Source organism: Leucoraja erinacea, chromosome 16 (genome assembly GCF_028641065.1).
Source record: "Leucoraja erinacea ecotype New England chromosome 16, Leri_hhj_1, whole genome shotgun sequence".
NCBI lineage: Eukaryota > Metazoa > Chordata > Chondrichthyes > Rajiformes > Rajidae > Leucoraja > Leucoraja erinaceus.
The window spans coordinates 31,547,707-31,562,849 of record NC_073392.1 but is presented as its reverse complement, the minus strand read 5'-3'; the positions used below and the strand labels follow the sequence as shown (position 1 = coordinate 31,562,849).

Sequence of the window (15,143 nt, the reverse complement as noted above, 5' to 3'; positions counted from 1 at the left end):
TTTTACTCATAAAGGAGTAGAGCTAATAGGACTTGATGTTTCAATCCCTGTAGTAAGTCGGCACTCTTGCTATTGGCAGTGGGATTTGAGTGGTGAAAGGTAGGGTAGGTACGTTATCGGGGTCATCAGGTGAATGCCCTCCTTCTTTGACGTTTCATTGATAAGCCCACAACATCTCCAGAGGGCTCAATGGTGATACCTGGCGTCCCAGTTACACCCCCCCCACCCCCCCTCCCCCAATTCCTAACCCTCCTGTCTTTAGCTTGCAGCCCAATTGCTGCCTCTCATTTTGATCCAATCCCAATTGCTGCTTTTTTTTGCAGAATTTGATAATGATTTGCTTGCTTGTTGGAGGGAGCGACCCCTCACCCCCATTAGCCTGGTCATAGATGTAGCAACAAATCCCCTGCATCCCACTTCGACAGGGAAAATCTTGGTCTTCCAGCCATTCTGGGAAGCTTCAGTTGCCAGTTCAGAGTTCTTGGCCTTTTTCCTCTCATAAGCTTCTTCAACACCATCTTCCCATGGAACTGTCAATTCCACAACGTATACCGACTTGGCTGTTGTGGACCACAGGACCATCTGGCCAGAGTGCTGTAGCCACAATGTCTGGGGGAAACACAAGCCTTTTTTCTAAGTCCACCCGTTTTCCAATCCCGAGCAGGATGCAGAATGCTTGCTTCAGTACTATCATAACGTATAAGAGACATTTGGACAGGTAGATGGATAGGATAGGTTTAGAGGGCTATGGGCCAAGCATAGGCAGGTGGGACTAGTCTATGGTCGTATGTGTATAGTGTAGTGTATAGTGCATAGTATATGGGCCAATGTTGGTCGAAATGGGCAAGTTGGGCCAAATGGCCTGATTCCAAGCTGTATGGAATGAGATTGCAAATAATAATTACTTGAATCTAATAATATCTTTAACGTGGTGTTTTGCAGATGCGCGGGCAATCAACATTTTGAAATAACCCTCAAGATGTATCAGGATACGTGGCTTTGAGTCATAAAGGGAAGTTTTAAAGGGCTGCTTAAAAGGAGGGCAAGAGGTAGTGAGGGGAAGAGGTGACTCCAGTGAACACATTCTCCGTCCGACACTATATTGGATGGAGACTCTGCCAAAGGTAATACATAGAAACATGCACACAATACTCCAGGTGCGGTCTCACCAGGGCCCTGTACAACGGCAGTAGGACCTCCTTGCTCCTATACTCAAATCCTCTCGCTATGAAGGCCAGCATGCCATTTGCTTTCTTCACTGCCTGCTTTACCTGCATGCTGACTTTCAGTAACACCTAGATCTCCTTGCACCTCCCTTTTTCCTAATCTCACACCATTCACCACTAATCTGCCTTCTTGTTCTTGCCACCAAAGTGGATAACCTCACATTTATCCACATTGAACTGCATCTGCCATGCAGCTGCCCATTCACCCAACCTATCCAAGTCACCCTGCAGCCTCATAGCATCCTCCTCACAGCTCACACTGCCACCCAGCTTTGTGTCATCCGCAAGCTTGGAGATGTTACATTAAATTCCTTCGTCTAAATCGTTAAAATATATTGTAAACAACTGGGGTCCCAGCACTGAGCCTTTTTTTTTTTTTTATTTTTTTATGAAACTACTTTTATTCAAAAAATAAAAATAAACATGGAGTATTAACACAATCAAAGACTGCCTATGTTGACAGTCTACAAACAAACGATCATCAAATTAATATAACCTCAACTTTATCAACAAAACACTCGACCTCCAACGGCGACCAGCATTCACGGAAGGCCTCCACAGTCCCCATGGACACCGCGTGTCCCCTCTCCAGGGACAGGCGGGCACGGACATAGACCCGGAAAAAGCTCAAGCAATTAAAAAAACACTTAAACAAAATTAGCAAATTACAATATTAACATTTTAATGTATAATATATTCAACCTCCTGTGGTGACCAGCGTTCACAGAATGCCTCCACAGTCCCCATGGACACTGCGTGTTCCTTTTCTAGGGACACGCGAGCTCGGACGTAACCCCGTGAAAGGGGCAGGCAGCCGACCGCTGTGCGGCCATCGACTGCCCGCTGCCTGGACCCGCGAATGGCCATCTTGGCCAGGCCCAGGAGCAGACCGACAGGGAGACCCCTCCTCCCTCCCATCCATCCCCCCCTCTGTACCGGGTGCCCATAAATTAATAGCGTTGGACTAATATGTAGCCAAAACTTGAGGAGCAGCCCTTTCAGATACTTGAACAGTGGCTGCAACCTCTCACACTCTATGTACACATGGAACACGGTCTCTTCCTCACCGCAGAAATGACAAGCAGGGGAAGAGTCCGTCAACCGGCTCAAATACCTATTACAGGCCACGGCTTTGTGCAACACTCTCCACCCCAGGTCCCTGATGTAAAGGGGGAGGACTCCCTTGTAGAGAGACCTCCACTGGGGACCGCTCCCCTTGTCAGGTGGCAACACGGACCGCCAGGGTGTGTCTGGACGGAAGACGAGGGCGAGGAAGTGGAGAGTGTGCAAGAGCAGCCTGTACAGTACGCGCCTCTCCGCGTCACAGAATGGCACGCTGGGCATCTCGGAAAGGCGGCTCATGTTGCGTGGGGCCGGCTCTCGGGGGGGGACCTGGGCCGTGGGCCTTATGAACAATTCCGACTGAGCGGGGGTAAGCTCGTCCGGAATCGCTCCATGCACACGCCTCTCCTCGACACCCACCGTCACAGCCACGACACCCCCCTCCCTCTGAGGAGCAGGGCCCAGGCTGAAGGTAACCAAATTCCTGGCCTTCAGGAGGTCACGGTAAAAGCCAGGCAACTCCCGCCTATCCCGTCTAGCGCGTCGACTCATGCCCGCTACCGGGAGCCGTGAGCCCTCCTGAAGGCAGCGCCCGTGGCGGAAAAAATACATCGCCAGCACGTGCCAATTAGAAGGGTAGTCCGAGTAGACGTACCTCCGCAGGGTCCTGAGTCGGAGAGCTGCCACCTGGGTACGAATACAGACCAGCGCCTGACCACCCTCCTCCAACGGGAGACTCAGAACCCCAGCAGAAACCCAGTGGTTCCTCTCACCCCAGAAGAAGTTGACCAATCTCCTCTGTAACATGGTTATAAAATAAGAGGACGGGACCATAGTGGCCATCTGGTACCACAGCAGAGAGGCCACCAGCTGGTTTATAACTACAGCCCTGCCCCGGTAAGAGAGCACACCAAGTAGGCCGGACCAACGTCCCAGCCGGGCGATCACCTTCGCCTCCAGCTCCTGCCAGTTTGCCGGCCACCCCCCCTCATCGGGACTCAGGTAGACCCCCAGATAGAGGAGGTGCGTGGTATTCCACGCAAAACTGAGCACTGAGTCTTGCGGCACCCCACTAGCCACAGCCTAATACTAAAGTTAATGGTGTGGAGCTCATGTATTGGGCGGGCAGAAGTGAAAGGAGTGAGACCATGCATTGGGAAGTAGGGGCGAGAGTTTTAACATTGAATATAATTCAGTTCTCATCAATACCTTGGTGCTGGAATCTGTTTAGAACAGACCACAATCTTTCAGGTTCTCCTTAATGATGATGTCTGTCACCGCATCAAACACAAACTTGACATTCTCTGTGTCTGTGGCACAGGTCATGTGAGAGTAGATCTCCTTCACATCTTTCCTCATGTTTAATTCCAGGAACTGGAGTTTAATGTAGGCTCCAGCATCTTCCAATGAGTTGTTGCCTGTGAAAAGGTGGGAAAGAACCCAATGAGATTCAATGGTGAAAATGCCTCGGACATGGATTCATCTTGCTTGCTGTTTGACCATGGGCAGGCAGTCTGGGCTGTGAATTCAATGGTAAATCATTTCAACCACAAGCAACAGAGGGCAGCACGGTGGCGCAGCGGTAGAGTTGCTGCCTTACAGCGCCAGAGACCCGGGTTTGATCCTGACTACAGGTGCTGTCTATATGGAGTTTGTATGTTCTGCCCGTGACCACGTGCGTTTTCTCCGGGTGCTCTGGTTTCCTCCCACACGCCAAATACATACAGGTTTGTAGGTTAATTCGCTGCTATAAATAATAAATTGTACATCGTGTGTAGAATAGTGCTAGTGTGCGGGGTGATCGCTGGTTGGCGTGGACTCAGTGGGCCGAAGGACCTGCTTCCGCGCTGTATCTCTAAAGTCTAAAGTTCACATGTCTCCCTTTAAAGCATGTACTGTCTTCCCTTTACTCATGCTCTTTGCAGATGGGTGAGTCAGTAAGTATTTCAATTGATTTAACCATATAACAATTACAGGCCATCTCGGCCCTACAAGTCCGTGCCGAACAACTTTTTTTCCCTTAGTCCCACCTGCCTGCACTCATACCATAACCCTCCATTCCCTTCTCATCCATATGCCTATCCAATTCATTTTTAAATGATACCAACAAACCTGGCTCCACCACTTCCACTGGAAGCTCATTCCACACCGCTACCACTCTCTGAGTGAAGAAGTTCCCCCTCATGTTACCCCTAAACTTCTGTCCCTTAATTCTGAAGTCATGTCCTCTTGTTTGAATCTTCCCTATTCTCAAAGGGAAAAGCTTGTCCAGATTTGACAGTTGAACAGGTTTCTGTTAGTTGCAAAGTAAGTATAAAGGTTGACCACAATCTGACTGCCCTGATGATCCCAGCCTCACTCCCTCTTATCCTGCACCTGAATGACCCTTGGTATCGTCTCATCTCTGCCTTCAGTTGATTTGATGGGGGCCCTCATGCTTTTAGGTTTAAGGTGAGAACGACAACTTATTCGCATGGTGGGCGATGGGCATCTGCAACACGCTGCCAGAGGGGGTAGTTGAGGCAGGTATTGTAACAACATTTAAAAGACAGTTGAACAGATACAGGGATAGGAAAGGTTTAGGGGGATGTGACCCAAATGCGGGCAGGTGGGACCAGTGTCGATGTTTGATCCTGACTACGGGCTCAGTTTGTATGGAGTTTGTACGTTCTCCCTGTGACCGACGTGGGTTTTCTCCGGGAGCTCCGGTTTCCTCCACAACTCCATCTTAGTCGACGTGGGCAAGTTGTGTCCATGCTGTGTGACACTGTGACTCTATCCTGATCCTGAAATGTGTCTTGTGTGGGAGCGCAAGTAAAATGAAACTGATTGGGAGACTTGAGGACACTCTCTGTGGATTGGAATGATAGTTGGAATAAAGGACAATGGCCCTGGATGTTCTCCGGACATCATCGCGGGAGTTCCTTAACGTTGTGTCCTGCGCCCAATTATATTTGGGTTGCATCATTAAGGACTATCCTTCCATTTTGAAGACACAAGATCTGGTGGCACAATTTCACATTTATCATTGACAACTTGTACAATGAGCCTGCCATGCAAGCATCATGTAGGACAACATTCAGGAACCAGGTCAGGACCATCTCCAACAGGATTGCCAACACTGGCAACATCTTGGGATTAGCCCCTGCCCAGGAACATAACCGGACCAAAATGAAAGCAAACTATTGAGGAACTCAGTGGATCAAGCAGCATTTGTGGAGACACAGGGAAGGTCAAGGTTTCAGGTCAAGATCTTACATCATACACTACTCCAAGTATAAGCCTGACCAACACAATGCAGAGTGGCATGGTGGCTCAGCTGTAGTGTTGCTGACTTGCAGCGCCAGAGACCCGGCTTCGATCCTGACTATAGGTGTCGTCTGTATGGAGTTTGTACGTTCTCCCTGTGACCTGTGTGGGTTTTCTCCAGGAGCTCCGGTTTCCTCCCACATTCCAAAGATAGACAGGTTTCTAAGATAATTGGCTTCAGTACATTTGTAAATTATCCTTCGTGCGTGTAGGAAAGTGTTGATGTCCGGGGATCGCTGGTCAGCGTGGACTCGGTGGGCTGTTTCCGTGCTGTATCTCTAAGTTAAACTATAAAGTGCAAATGTTGATTGCAAAATATTCCAACAACTTTGCATTGGAGAAAGAGAGGGTTGTAATTGTAACTCACTTTTTATAAGCTAAGGATATCCCAAAGGGCTTTAATGCAAAACCTCTGAAATGTAGTTACTGCCATCGTGTCCAGCTATGCAGCAACTAAATTGTGCACAGCATGATCCTATCAACATTAATATCCAGATAATCTTTAGACCTCAGAGTTTAGAGATACAGCAAGAAAACATGCCCTTTGGTTCACCGATACACTAATACCAACTAACACTATCCTACAATCTCGGGACAATTTACAATTTTACCGAAGCCAATTAACCTACAGACCTGTTTGTGTTTGGAGTGTGGAAGGAAACCGGAGCACCTAGAGAAAACCCACACAGTCACAGGGGAAACATACAAACTCCTTGCAGACAGCACCCGTCGTCAGGATACACCCCAGTGGTATGAACATTGACTTCTCTAATTTCAGGCAGTCCTTGCTTTCTCCCTCCTTCCCCTCCCCGCCCTAATCTTGGGATAATGTTGGCGGAGTTGTAAACACTTCAGTTTAGTTCAGTTTAGAGATACAGCGCGGAAACAGGCCCTCCGGCCCACCGAGTCTGTGCCCCCCAGCAATTCCCCAAACACACTAGGGACAATTTACACTTATACAAAGCAAATTAACCTACAAATCTGTACGCCTTTGGCGCGTGGGAGGAAACCGACGATCTCTGAGAAAACCCACGCAGTCATCGAGAGAACGTACAAAGTCCATACAGACAGCACCCGAGGTCGGGATCAAACCCGGGTCTCTGCAAGCGCTTGCTGCAAGCGCTGTAAGGAAGCAACTCTACCGCTGCGCCACTTGCTGGAGCATCAGGGATAACTCCCCCGTCGCTCGTGATATTGCAGTGGGACATTTAATGTTCAACTGAGGGGTGATAAGGCAGCAGTTAAACACCCCACTCAAATGGCGGCAATGTGCATCAGTCTAGATTCTGTACTCTGGACAAAGCTTTGAAACCGCTCGAATCTTCTGACTCGGAGATGAGAGAGGAACCATTGACAAACTTATAGAGGTAATTTTTCATAGACTGGAAATGGGTGCAAAATATTATTTTTTTCCCAACAGCTGAGCATTTGTTTTATTAGCGAAATAAAGATAGCAGATCAAGCATGAAAACTTACAGATGATCTGTTAACAATAAACGCAGTGTCATTGTTATAACTGTGGTGGAGCTTTAAAGTTTGGATGAAATCATGTGTGTGTGCCCAGTCAGTGCAGGACCTAGCTGTTTGCAGGTTGAATCCGCAGGAAGGTGGGCAAATGCAAGCCAGCATTCACTTTGAGGGGACAAGACTATAAGAGCAAGGGTGTAATGTTGAGGCTTTATACGGCGCTGGTGAGGCCACATTTGGAATATTGTGAGCAATTTTTATCACCATATCTGAGGAAGGATTTGCTACCAGTGGAGAGGGTCTGGAGGAGGTTTACGAGACAGATTCTGGGGATGGTTCTGTTAATGTATGAGGAGTCCTGAAAAGCTCTGAATTGGCTTGTACTCACTGGAGTTTAGAAGGTTGAGGGGTGATCTCATTGAAACCTGATGAATAATGAAAGGCTAGATCGAGAGAAGATGGGAAGGATGTTCCCAGTAATGGGAGAGTCTAGAACTGGAGTGCGCAGCCTCTGAATAAAAGGACCAACCTTTTAGAATGGACGTGAGGAGGAATTTCTTTAGCCAGAGGATGGTGAACGTGTGGAATTCATTGCCACAGACAGCTGTGGAGGCCTTGGGTATTTTGAAAGTGGAGATCGATAGGTTCCTGCTTAGGAAGGGCGTCAAAGGTTACGAAGAGATGGCAGGAGAATGGCGTTGAGAGGGAAAAATAGATCTGCCTTGATTGGATGGCGGAGGACCTAAATCTGATGGTCTTCTGGTTTCATGTTACTCCCTTCATGTTACTCCCTGAACAAGTGGGAACCGAGTGGAAACCCTGCGGAAAAGGTGCCACGAGGAAGGGAGGAACAACGGTGCTTGAACTTACCGTCATAGTCCGGGAAGCAGATGCTCAGATGGGTCTTCAGGATCTTATCCTGGAACACATCCTTCTTGTTGAGGAAGAGGACGATGGAGGTTGCGATGAAGTAGCGGTGGTTACAGATGCTGTTGAAGAGATGTAAGCTCTCATGCATGCGGTTCTGCCGTCGAGAGAGTGGGATTGATAAATAATAACTGATAATTGAATTTCAAATCATTAGTTGTGATACCAAGAAAAGTCCATCTTTTTGTTGTATACCAAGTACAGTGAGGTACAGGGACAATGAAAATGTTGCTTGCAGCATCATCATAGAGAGGTAGCCTCAGACAACACACAAAACATATGAATTGTACATAAATGACACATAAATAACACAAACCACATATAATATTTACAAGACAGTGAAAGGAAAAGACTGGGGGGGAGGGGGGGGGGGGGGGGGGGGGGGGGGGGGAAGATGCCATTGCAAAACAAAACTAGAAAAGAAGCCCTTGGTAATCAATTAAACAATTAAATATGCAGCCTTTAGTATTTTGTAGAAATAAAACATATTGCTATTGAAAACATCTTTACAATTTACAGAAGGCAATTAACGTACAAACCTACACGTCTGTGGAGTGTGGGAGGAAACAGGAGCACTTGTACAAAGCCCACACGGTCACAGGAAGAATGTAGAAACTCCACACAGATCAGGATTGCACCCGAGGTCAGGATCGAACCTGTGTCTCTGGTACTGTGAGGCGGTGGCTGGTAGCAGGGAAGCAGTTCCAGTAGCAGTGCTCGAGGTAAGCTGAAGGCATGGTTGGCAATAATTGTACAAGGGGAGGTAAAATGAGTGTGTCTTTGGAGGTTGTCCCCTATGTAATAGGTAGTAATGCGGAACTGAATTTCTATTTTAAAAAAATTGAATTGGATCGCCTACAAGCCTTCGGGCAGTTATACCAGAAGTTGCTTGGGTCAATGATCTGAATCTTTGAAGCAATTGGTGGCATTTCCAAGAACTGTGGCCTTCATTTACACTGGTGAAAGAACTGTATTTTGTGTTTGAAGTTATTTACGGTTTGAATTTGTGAATGAATTGCTTGCTGGGATGGTGATGGTGGGGATGGAGGGGCTGTGAGTTGTTGGTGGGTGTCAGCAGCGGTGTTGTCTGGGGCTATTCCTCGATGTATGAACCTTCTCATCCTAATGGCCTGTTTCCGTGCTGTAATTGTTATATGGTAAATGATCTCACTAAGTATGGAATGTGAACGGCGGTGCATTTTACTGATGCCTCTGCCAGATGCACCATCGAAGGGATCTACAGGTGTCGCTGCTTCCAAAAAGGCAGCCAGAGGCCCACACCACCCTGGCCACACTCTCATTTCACCCCTGACATCAGGAAGAAGGTGTAGGAGCCTGAAAACTGTAACGTCCAGGTTCAGGAGCAAGTAGTGTCTTCCCTACAGCCACCAGGCTGTTATGCCCCTGTCCCACTTAGGAAACCTTAACGGAAACCTCTGGAGACTTTGCGCCCCACCCAAGGTTTCCGTGCGATTCCCGGAGGTTTTTGTCAGTCTCCCTACCTGCTTCCACTACCTGCAACCTCCGGCAACCACCTGCAACCTCCAGGAACCGCACGGAAACCTTGGGTGGGGTGCAAAGTCTCCAGAGGTTTCCGTTAGAGGGACAAGGGCATCATAAACACCACGCCCTCCAACTAAACTCCGAACTACATAGACTTGGGGGGCACTGTGTTTGTGTACTATTTTTCGCTTTTTAATTTATATACACCAAACTTATTTTTGTCGTTGTTTATATTGTTTACGGAGTCCTATGTTTACATATCTGTTGTGCTGCTGCAAGTAAGAATTTTATTGTTCCGTCTCGGGACCTATGACAATAAAATACTCTTGACTCTTGAGTGTATACTGGGGGTAACATTATCTCACCATCTCGTGCCTAAAGTACTGTAGGTAGTGATGATGTGGTATGAACTCTGTTAATTCCCATCTGCTTCGGTAAACCCAGATGTTATGAGGCGATGGGATTTAGTTTAGTTTAGTGATACAGCATGGAAGCATCCCTTCAGCCCACTGGGTCCGCGCCAACCAGCGTTCATCCATTCACACTAGTTCTGTCCTACACAATAGGGACAATTTACAGAAGCCAATTAACTTACAAACCTGCGTCATTGGAATGTGGGAGGAAACCCGAGCACGCGGTCTCAAGGAGAACGTGCAGACTCCTTTCAGACAGTACCCGTGGTTAGGATCGAACCCGGGTCTCTGTCGCTGTAAGGCGGCAACTCTACCGCTGCACCACCATCGCGCCACCATTGATATGGCCTCCAGTGGTACTGGAGCAGGGATGGTTAGGTTTGTTTAGTTTCGAGATACAGCGTGGAAACAGGCCCTTCGGCCGATGGAGTCTGCTCCAGCTAGCGATCCCCGCACACTTACACTATCCAACACACACACACACATTCGGGACAATTTACAATTATACAAAGCCAATTAACCTACAAACCTGTACATCACTGGAGTGTGGGAGGAAACTGGAGATCCCACAGAAAACCCATGCAGGTATGGGGAGAAGGTACAAACTCCTTACAGACAGCACCCGTAGTCAGGATGGAACCCAGGTGTCTGGCACCGTAAGGCAGCAACTCTACCGCTGCACCGTCATGCCGCACCCATTGTCACAGTCAGCAGTGGTACTGGAGCAGGGATGGTTTAGGCATTGGTGCTTGAGGAGGAGGCTCCATCTCCACCTCCTCCTCCACTCAGTGGTGGATGGGTTGCGTGCGGGTCCCCTTCTGTCTTCCCACCCACTTACCACTTCATCATCCTCCACCAGGACCATGTCGTAGGCGCTGAGCGCAGCGATGAAGATGATGCACGTGACGCCTTCGAAGCAGTGGATCCATTTCTTACGCTCGGAACGTTGTCCCCCAACATCAAACATCCTGGGGAGGGAGAGGAAGGAGATGAAGGACAACTAGATGTGGTCGATAGGATCTACGAGGATGTTACTAGGGCTCGAGGGCCTGAGCTATAGGGAGAGGTTGAGCAGGCTCGGACTCTGGACTCTGGACAAAAGACTCTGTGCATTTATCCAATCTATTCCTCTCATGATTTTGCCACCTCTGTCCCCGGCATTCCAACGAATAGAGTCTTCTTGTCCAGAGTAGGAGAATCGAGAACGGGAAAACATAGATTTAAAGTGAGGCGGGACAGATTTAATACGAACCCGAGGGGTAACTTTTTCACACAAAGGGTGGCGGGTGTGTGGAACAAACTGCCAGAGGAAGTAGCGGAGGCAGGTACTATCGCAACATTTGGACAGGTACATGGATAGGAAAGATTTAGAGGGATGTGGGCCAAACGCAGGCAGGTGGGACTAATGTAGATGAGGCATGTTGGTCAGCGTGGCCAAGTTGACTATGACTCTCCCTACTGGTAGACTGACACAGTGTGTGGTGTGGATGTACACCTAGTGGCCCCTTTGATAACCCGTTACCAGTACCTGAAGTTGAGATCTTTCAATCCGAACTGGGTCTCAATGATGCCGGTAGTTTTCACTCGTGAGCGCAGCACGTCCTGCTCGGTGGGGAGGTAGTCTTGCTGGACAACGCGGTCCAGGTCATTGAGGTAACTGAAGCAGTCAAATGAAAAGCATTGGGTGAGGAGTCAGTGAACGGCCATCGTGTTACCTGTCAATGTTTCTGCAGAAAAGACAAAGCAGTACCTGGCATTTCCCTTCCTACTCTACACTCTCCCTGGCTGCACCAGTGAACAACTTGGCCTTTCTGGACAATGAGCTATGCTCAGCTCATTCGCCGCTATTGGGGGAGTGCAGCGCAGGTTCACAAGGTTAATTCCCAGGATGGCGGGACTCTCATATGCTGAGAGAATGGAGCGGATGGGCTTGTACACTCTGGAGTTTAGAAGGATGAGAGGGCATCTTATTGAAACATATAAGATTAGTAAGGGTTTCGACATGCTAGAGGCAGGAAACATGTTCCCGATGTTGGGGGAGTCCAGAACCAGGGCCACAGTTTAAGAATAAGGAGTAAGCCATTTAGAACGGAGATGGGGAAACACTTTTTCATACAGAGAGTTGTGAGTCTGTGGAATTCTTTACAGGAGGCCGGTTCTCTGGATACTTTCGAGAGCGAGTTAGATAGGGCTCTTAAAGATAGCGGAGTCAGGGGATATGGGGAGAAGGCAGGAACGGGGTACTGATCGCGGATGATCAGCCATGATCACAGTGCTGGCTTGAAGGGCCGAATGGTCTACTCCTGCACCTATTGTCTATAGTCTATCAACTGGAGGAAAACAATCACAGACGGGTTTGCAGCATACTTCCCTTCAGTCTGCAAGAGCGATCCTCAGCTTCACTTCTTTAATTCTCTGGCCCACTCTGATTTGCCTTGATAGATCAGCCATGATTGAATGGCGGAGTTGACTTGATGGGCCGAATGGCCTATTTTGCTCTTAGAACTTATGAACACAATCTTTTTCCTCAGTCCCCCCCCTACACTGCCCCCAACAAAGCTCATCAAAGCTGCACTCATATCTGACTTGACATGTTACTGCCTCCTTGATCCAATGTTTTTGACCAGTTTCTGGTCTCTGTTTCTAATTACATCTCCTCTTGAGCCATCACTTCCTACATTGACTACCATGTTGTCAATTCCTTCCCCTTTTACAGTTTACACTTCTGCCCTTTTATTCTCCGAATCTTTATCTCTATCTATAATTTGAAGCTTTATCTCTGAACTTGCCAAGATTGGATAAAATCCCCATAGAACTGTTATATTAACCCACTTCTTTCTCCACAGATGCTGCCTGACCTCCTGAGTATTTCTGGCACCCTGTGAAGTATTTCAAGGTTCACATTTTTTGTCACGTGCAGTGATATGTGAGTCACCGTGCAGCCATACAAGTAAAAAGAACACAATACACAATATAATTTAACATAAACATCCACCACAGTGGAATCAACATTCTTCACTGTGATGGAAGGCAATAAAGTTCAGTCATCTTCCTCCTTTGTTCACCCGTGGTCGGGGCCTTGAACCCTCCGCTGTCGCCACTACAGATTTTCAGGCCCTCTCGTCTTAGTTCCCGAAACGGCCGCTTCTAACTGGAGACCACGACTTCACGATGTTAAAGTCGACAGGCACCCGCGGTCGGTGCTCCAACACTGGCGATCCTCGGCAAAGGATGCCATCGCCTGCTCCGTGATGGTAAGTCCGCGCCGCGCCTGTTGCTTGAAGCTCTGGGGCAGTCTCCGGTCTGGGAAGGCCGCACCAAACCCGTTGTTAGGCCGCGAGGGGGGGGCGAAGATACGACACGGAAAAAAGTTGCATCTCCGTTGAAGTAAGTGACTGAAAATGGTTGTGCCCTATTTCCCCCCCGCCCATTCCCCACCCCCTCCCCCCCATTCCCCACCACCCACATCAGACATACCGAGAAACATTAAAACATACATTTAGACACACTAAAAAGAACAAAAAAAAGTCAAATAAACACACGAGCCGCTGGCGAGGCTGCCACTCGCGGCGCCACCTGGTGGATATATTTTGGGGGAGGAATGAGAAATCTGATTCATTCCTGTTCTTTATAAAGAATATATATATTTTGGTTCTATTACCAAGGTGTCATCTTGGCTCCTAACCCTTTGTCAGATGGTGGATGTCAGATTGCCCATGTAATCTTGGCCATTCCCTGCCACTGGTGTTGAAGAAACGGTGTGCTTTGTGACCTGTTCGATCAATGGTTGGGTGCTCCTCAATTGAAGGCTAAAGATCTCTGCATTATTTGTAAAGGTCTGGAAATCACTTGGTGTTTAGGCTGATATTCTCCTCGACTAACACCATTAAAATGGATTCATTCATCCTTGTTGGAGTTTACGAAACGTCATCTGTGCAGTTTGATTTATTCTACTTGTTGCATATCAAAACTGCCTGGGTTTTGAGAAACTGTAGATGCTGAAATTTTTTTTTTGCTGAAGATCTTCAACCTAAATTGTTAACTTTGTTTCCCTTTCCGCAGATGCTGCCAGATCTGCTGAGATTTTCCAGCTCGTTCTCTTTTTATTTCGGGTTTCCAGCATCTGCAGTTTTATGATCATCATTAGACTGTTAGACTGCGATGCATTGTTGGATGTGGCAGCTTGCTGTGCACGGTTTGCCTGCCATATTTCCTATATTACAACACTAATTGCATTTTGAAAAGTACAAAATCACAAAGCACTTTGTAACATCTTGTGGGTTGGCACGGTGGTGCAGCTTTACAGCCTTATAGCACCAGAGGCCCGGGTTCGATTGTCACTGTGGGTGCTGTCTGTACGGAGTTCGTACATTCTTCCTGTGACAATGTACGATTTAGAGTGTAGGATAGTGTTAGTGTATGGGGTGATCACTGGTCGGTGTGGATTCGGTGGGCCGAAAAACCTGTTTCTGGGTTGTATCTATAAAGTATAAAGTCTAAAGTAAAATGCTGTGCGCAGGTCCTTTCAGATGACATTATATATAGTCTGAAGAAGGGTCTCGACCCGAAACATCACCCATCCCTTCTCTCCAGAGATGCTACCTGTCCCGCTGAGTTACTCCAGTATTTAGTGTCTATCTTCGATTATATATGTGTGTGAGAAAGAACTGCAGATGCTGAATAAAATTGAAGGTAGACACAGAAAGCTGGAGAAACTCAGCGGGTGAGGCAGCATCTTTGTAGAGAAGGAATGGGTGACGTTTCGGGTCGAGACCCTTCTTCAGACAGGTTTGATGTTGTAATACTAGTTGCCGCCATGAGATGGTGCCATTGAGCTATAAAGGACAAAGTAAAGATTTTGCATGGTCTGACTATGCCATTCATTGACTAAAAATCACCCCTAAATGTCCAAAAATATGCAGCAGCTTGCACATTCAAAACACTTAAATGGCCAATAACTTTGGGAGGGGAGGTGGATTTTCATAGGAAAACGTTGTATGCCCGTGGGAATTAATGACTGGTTTTCCTGGTTTCCGGCACTCTGGTAATCCAAACGAGGGTACTGTTCGATTCACCTCTACCCCATTGTGGGCATTGGACTTTGTCTAAGGAACTGATGTGCTACAATGCTGAGAACTATGTTCTGCACAATGTATCTTCCCCTTTGCTCTATTCATTGTACCTGAGTTTGAACTGAGTGCATATCTGAAAAGGACACAAAGTTAAGCAGCATCTC

At 47.6% G+C, this 15,143-nt stretch overlaps 1 protein-coding gene across 1 annotated transcript in view; it reads right to left on the bottom strand.

The window, feature by feature from the left end:
* Positions 1-2,950: 2,950 nt before the first annotated feature.
* Positions 2,951-15,143, bottom strand: part of gnat1 (guanine nucleotide binding protein (G protein), alpha transducing activity polypeptide 1) — a 65,496-nt gene continuing 53,303 nt past the window's right edge. The window contains exons 5-8 of the mRNA XM_055648062.1: positions 11,436-11,564; positions 10,746-10,875; positions 7,935-8,088; positions 2,951-3,706 (exon numbers count right to left, since the gene is read on the bottom strand). Coding sequence (XP_055504037.1) covers positions 3,516-3,706; positions 7,935-8,088; positions 10,746-10,875; positions 11,436-11,564 — 604 coding nt within the window. The 3' untranslated portion in view covers positions 2,951-3,515. The remainder of the gene's footprint in view (positions 3,707-7,934; positions 8,089-10,745; positions 10,876-11,435; positions 11,565-15,143) is intronic.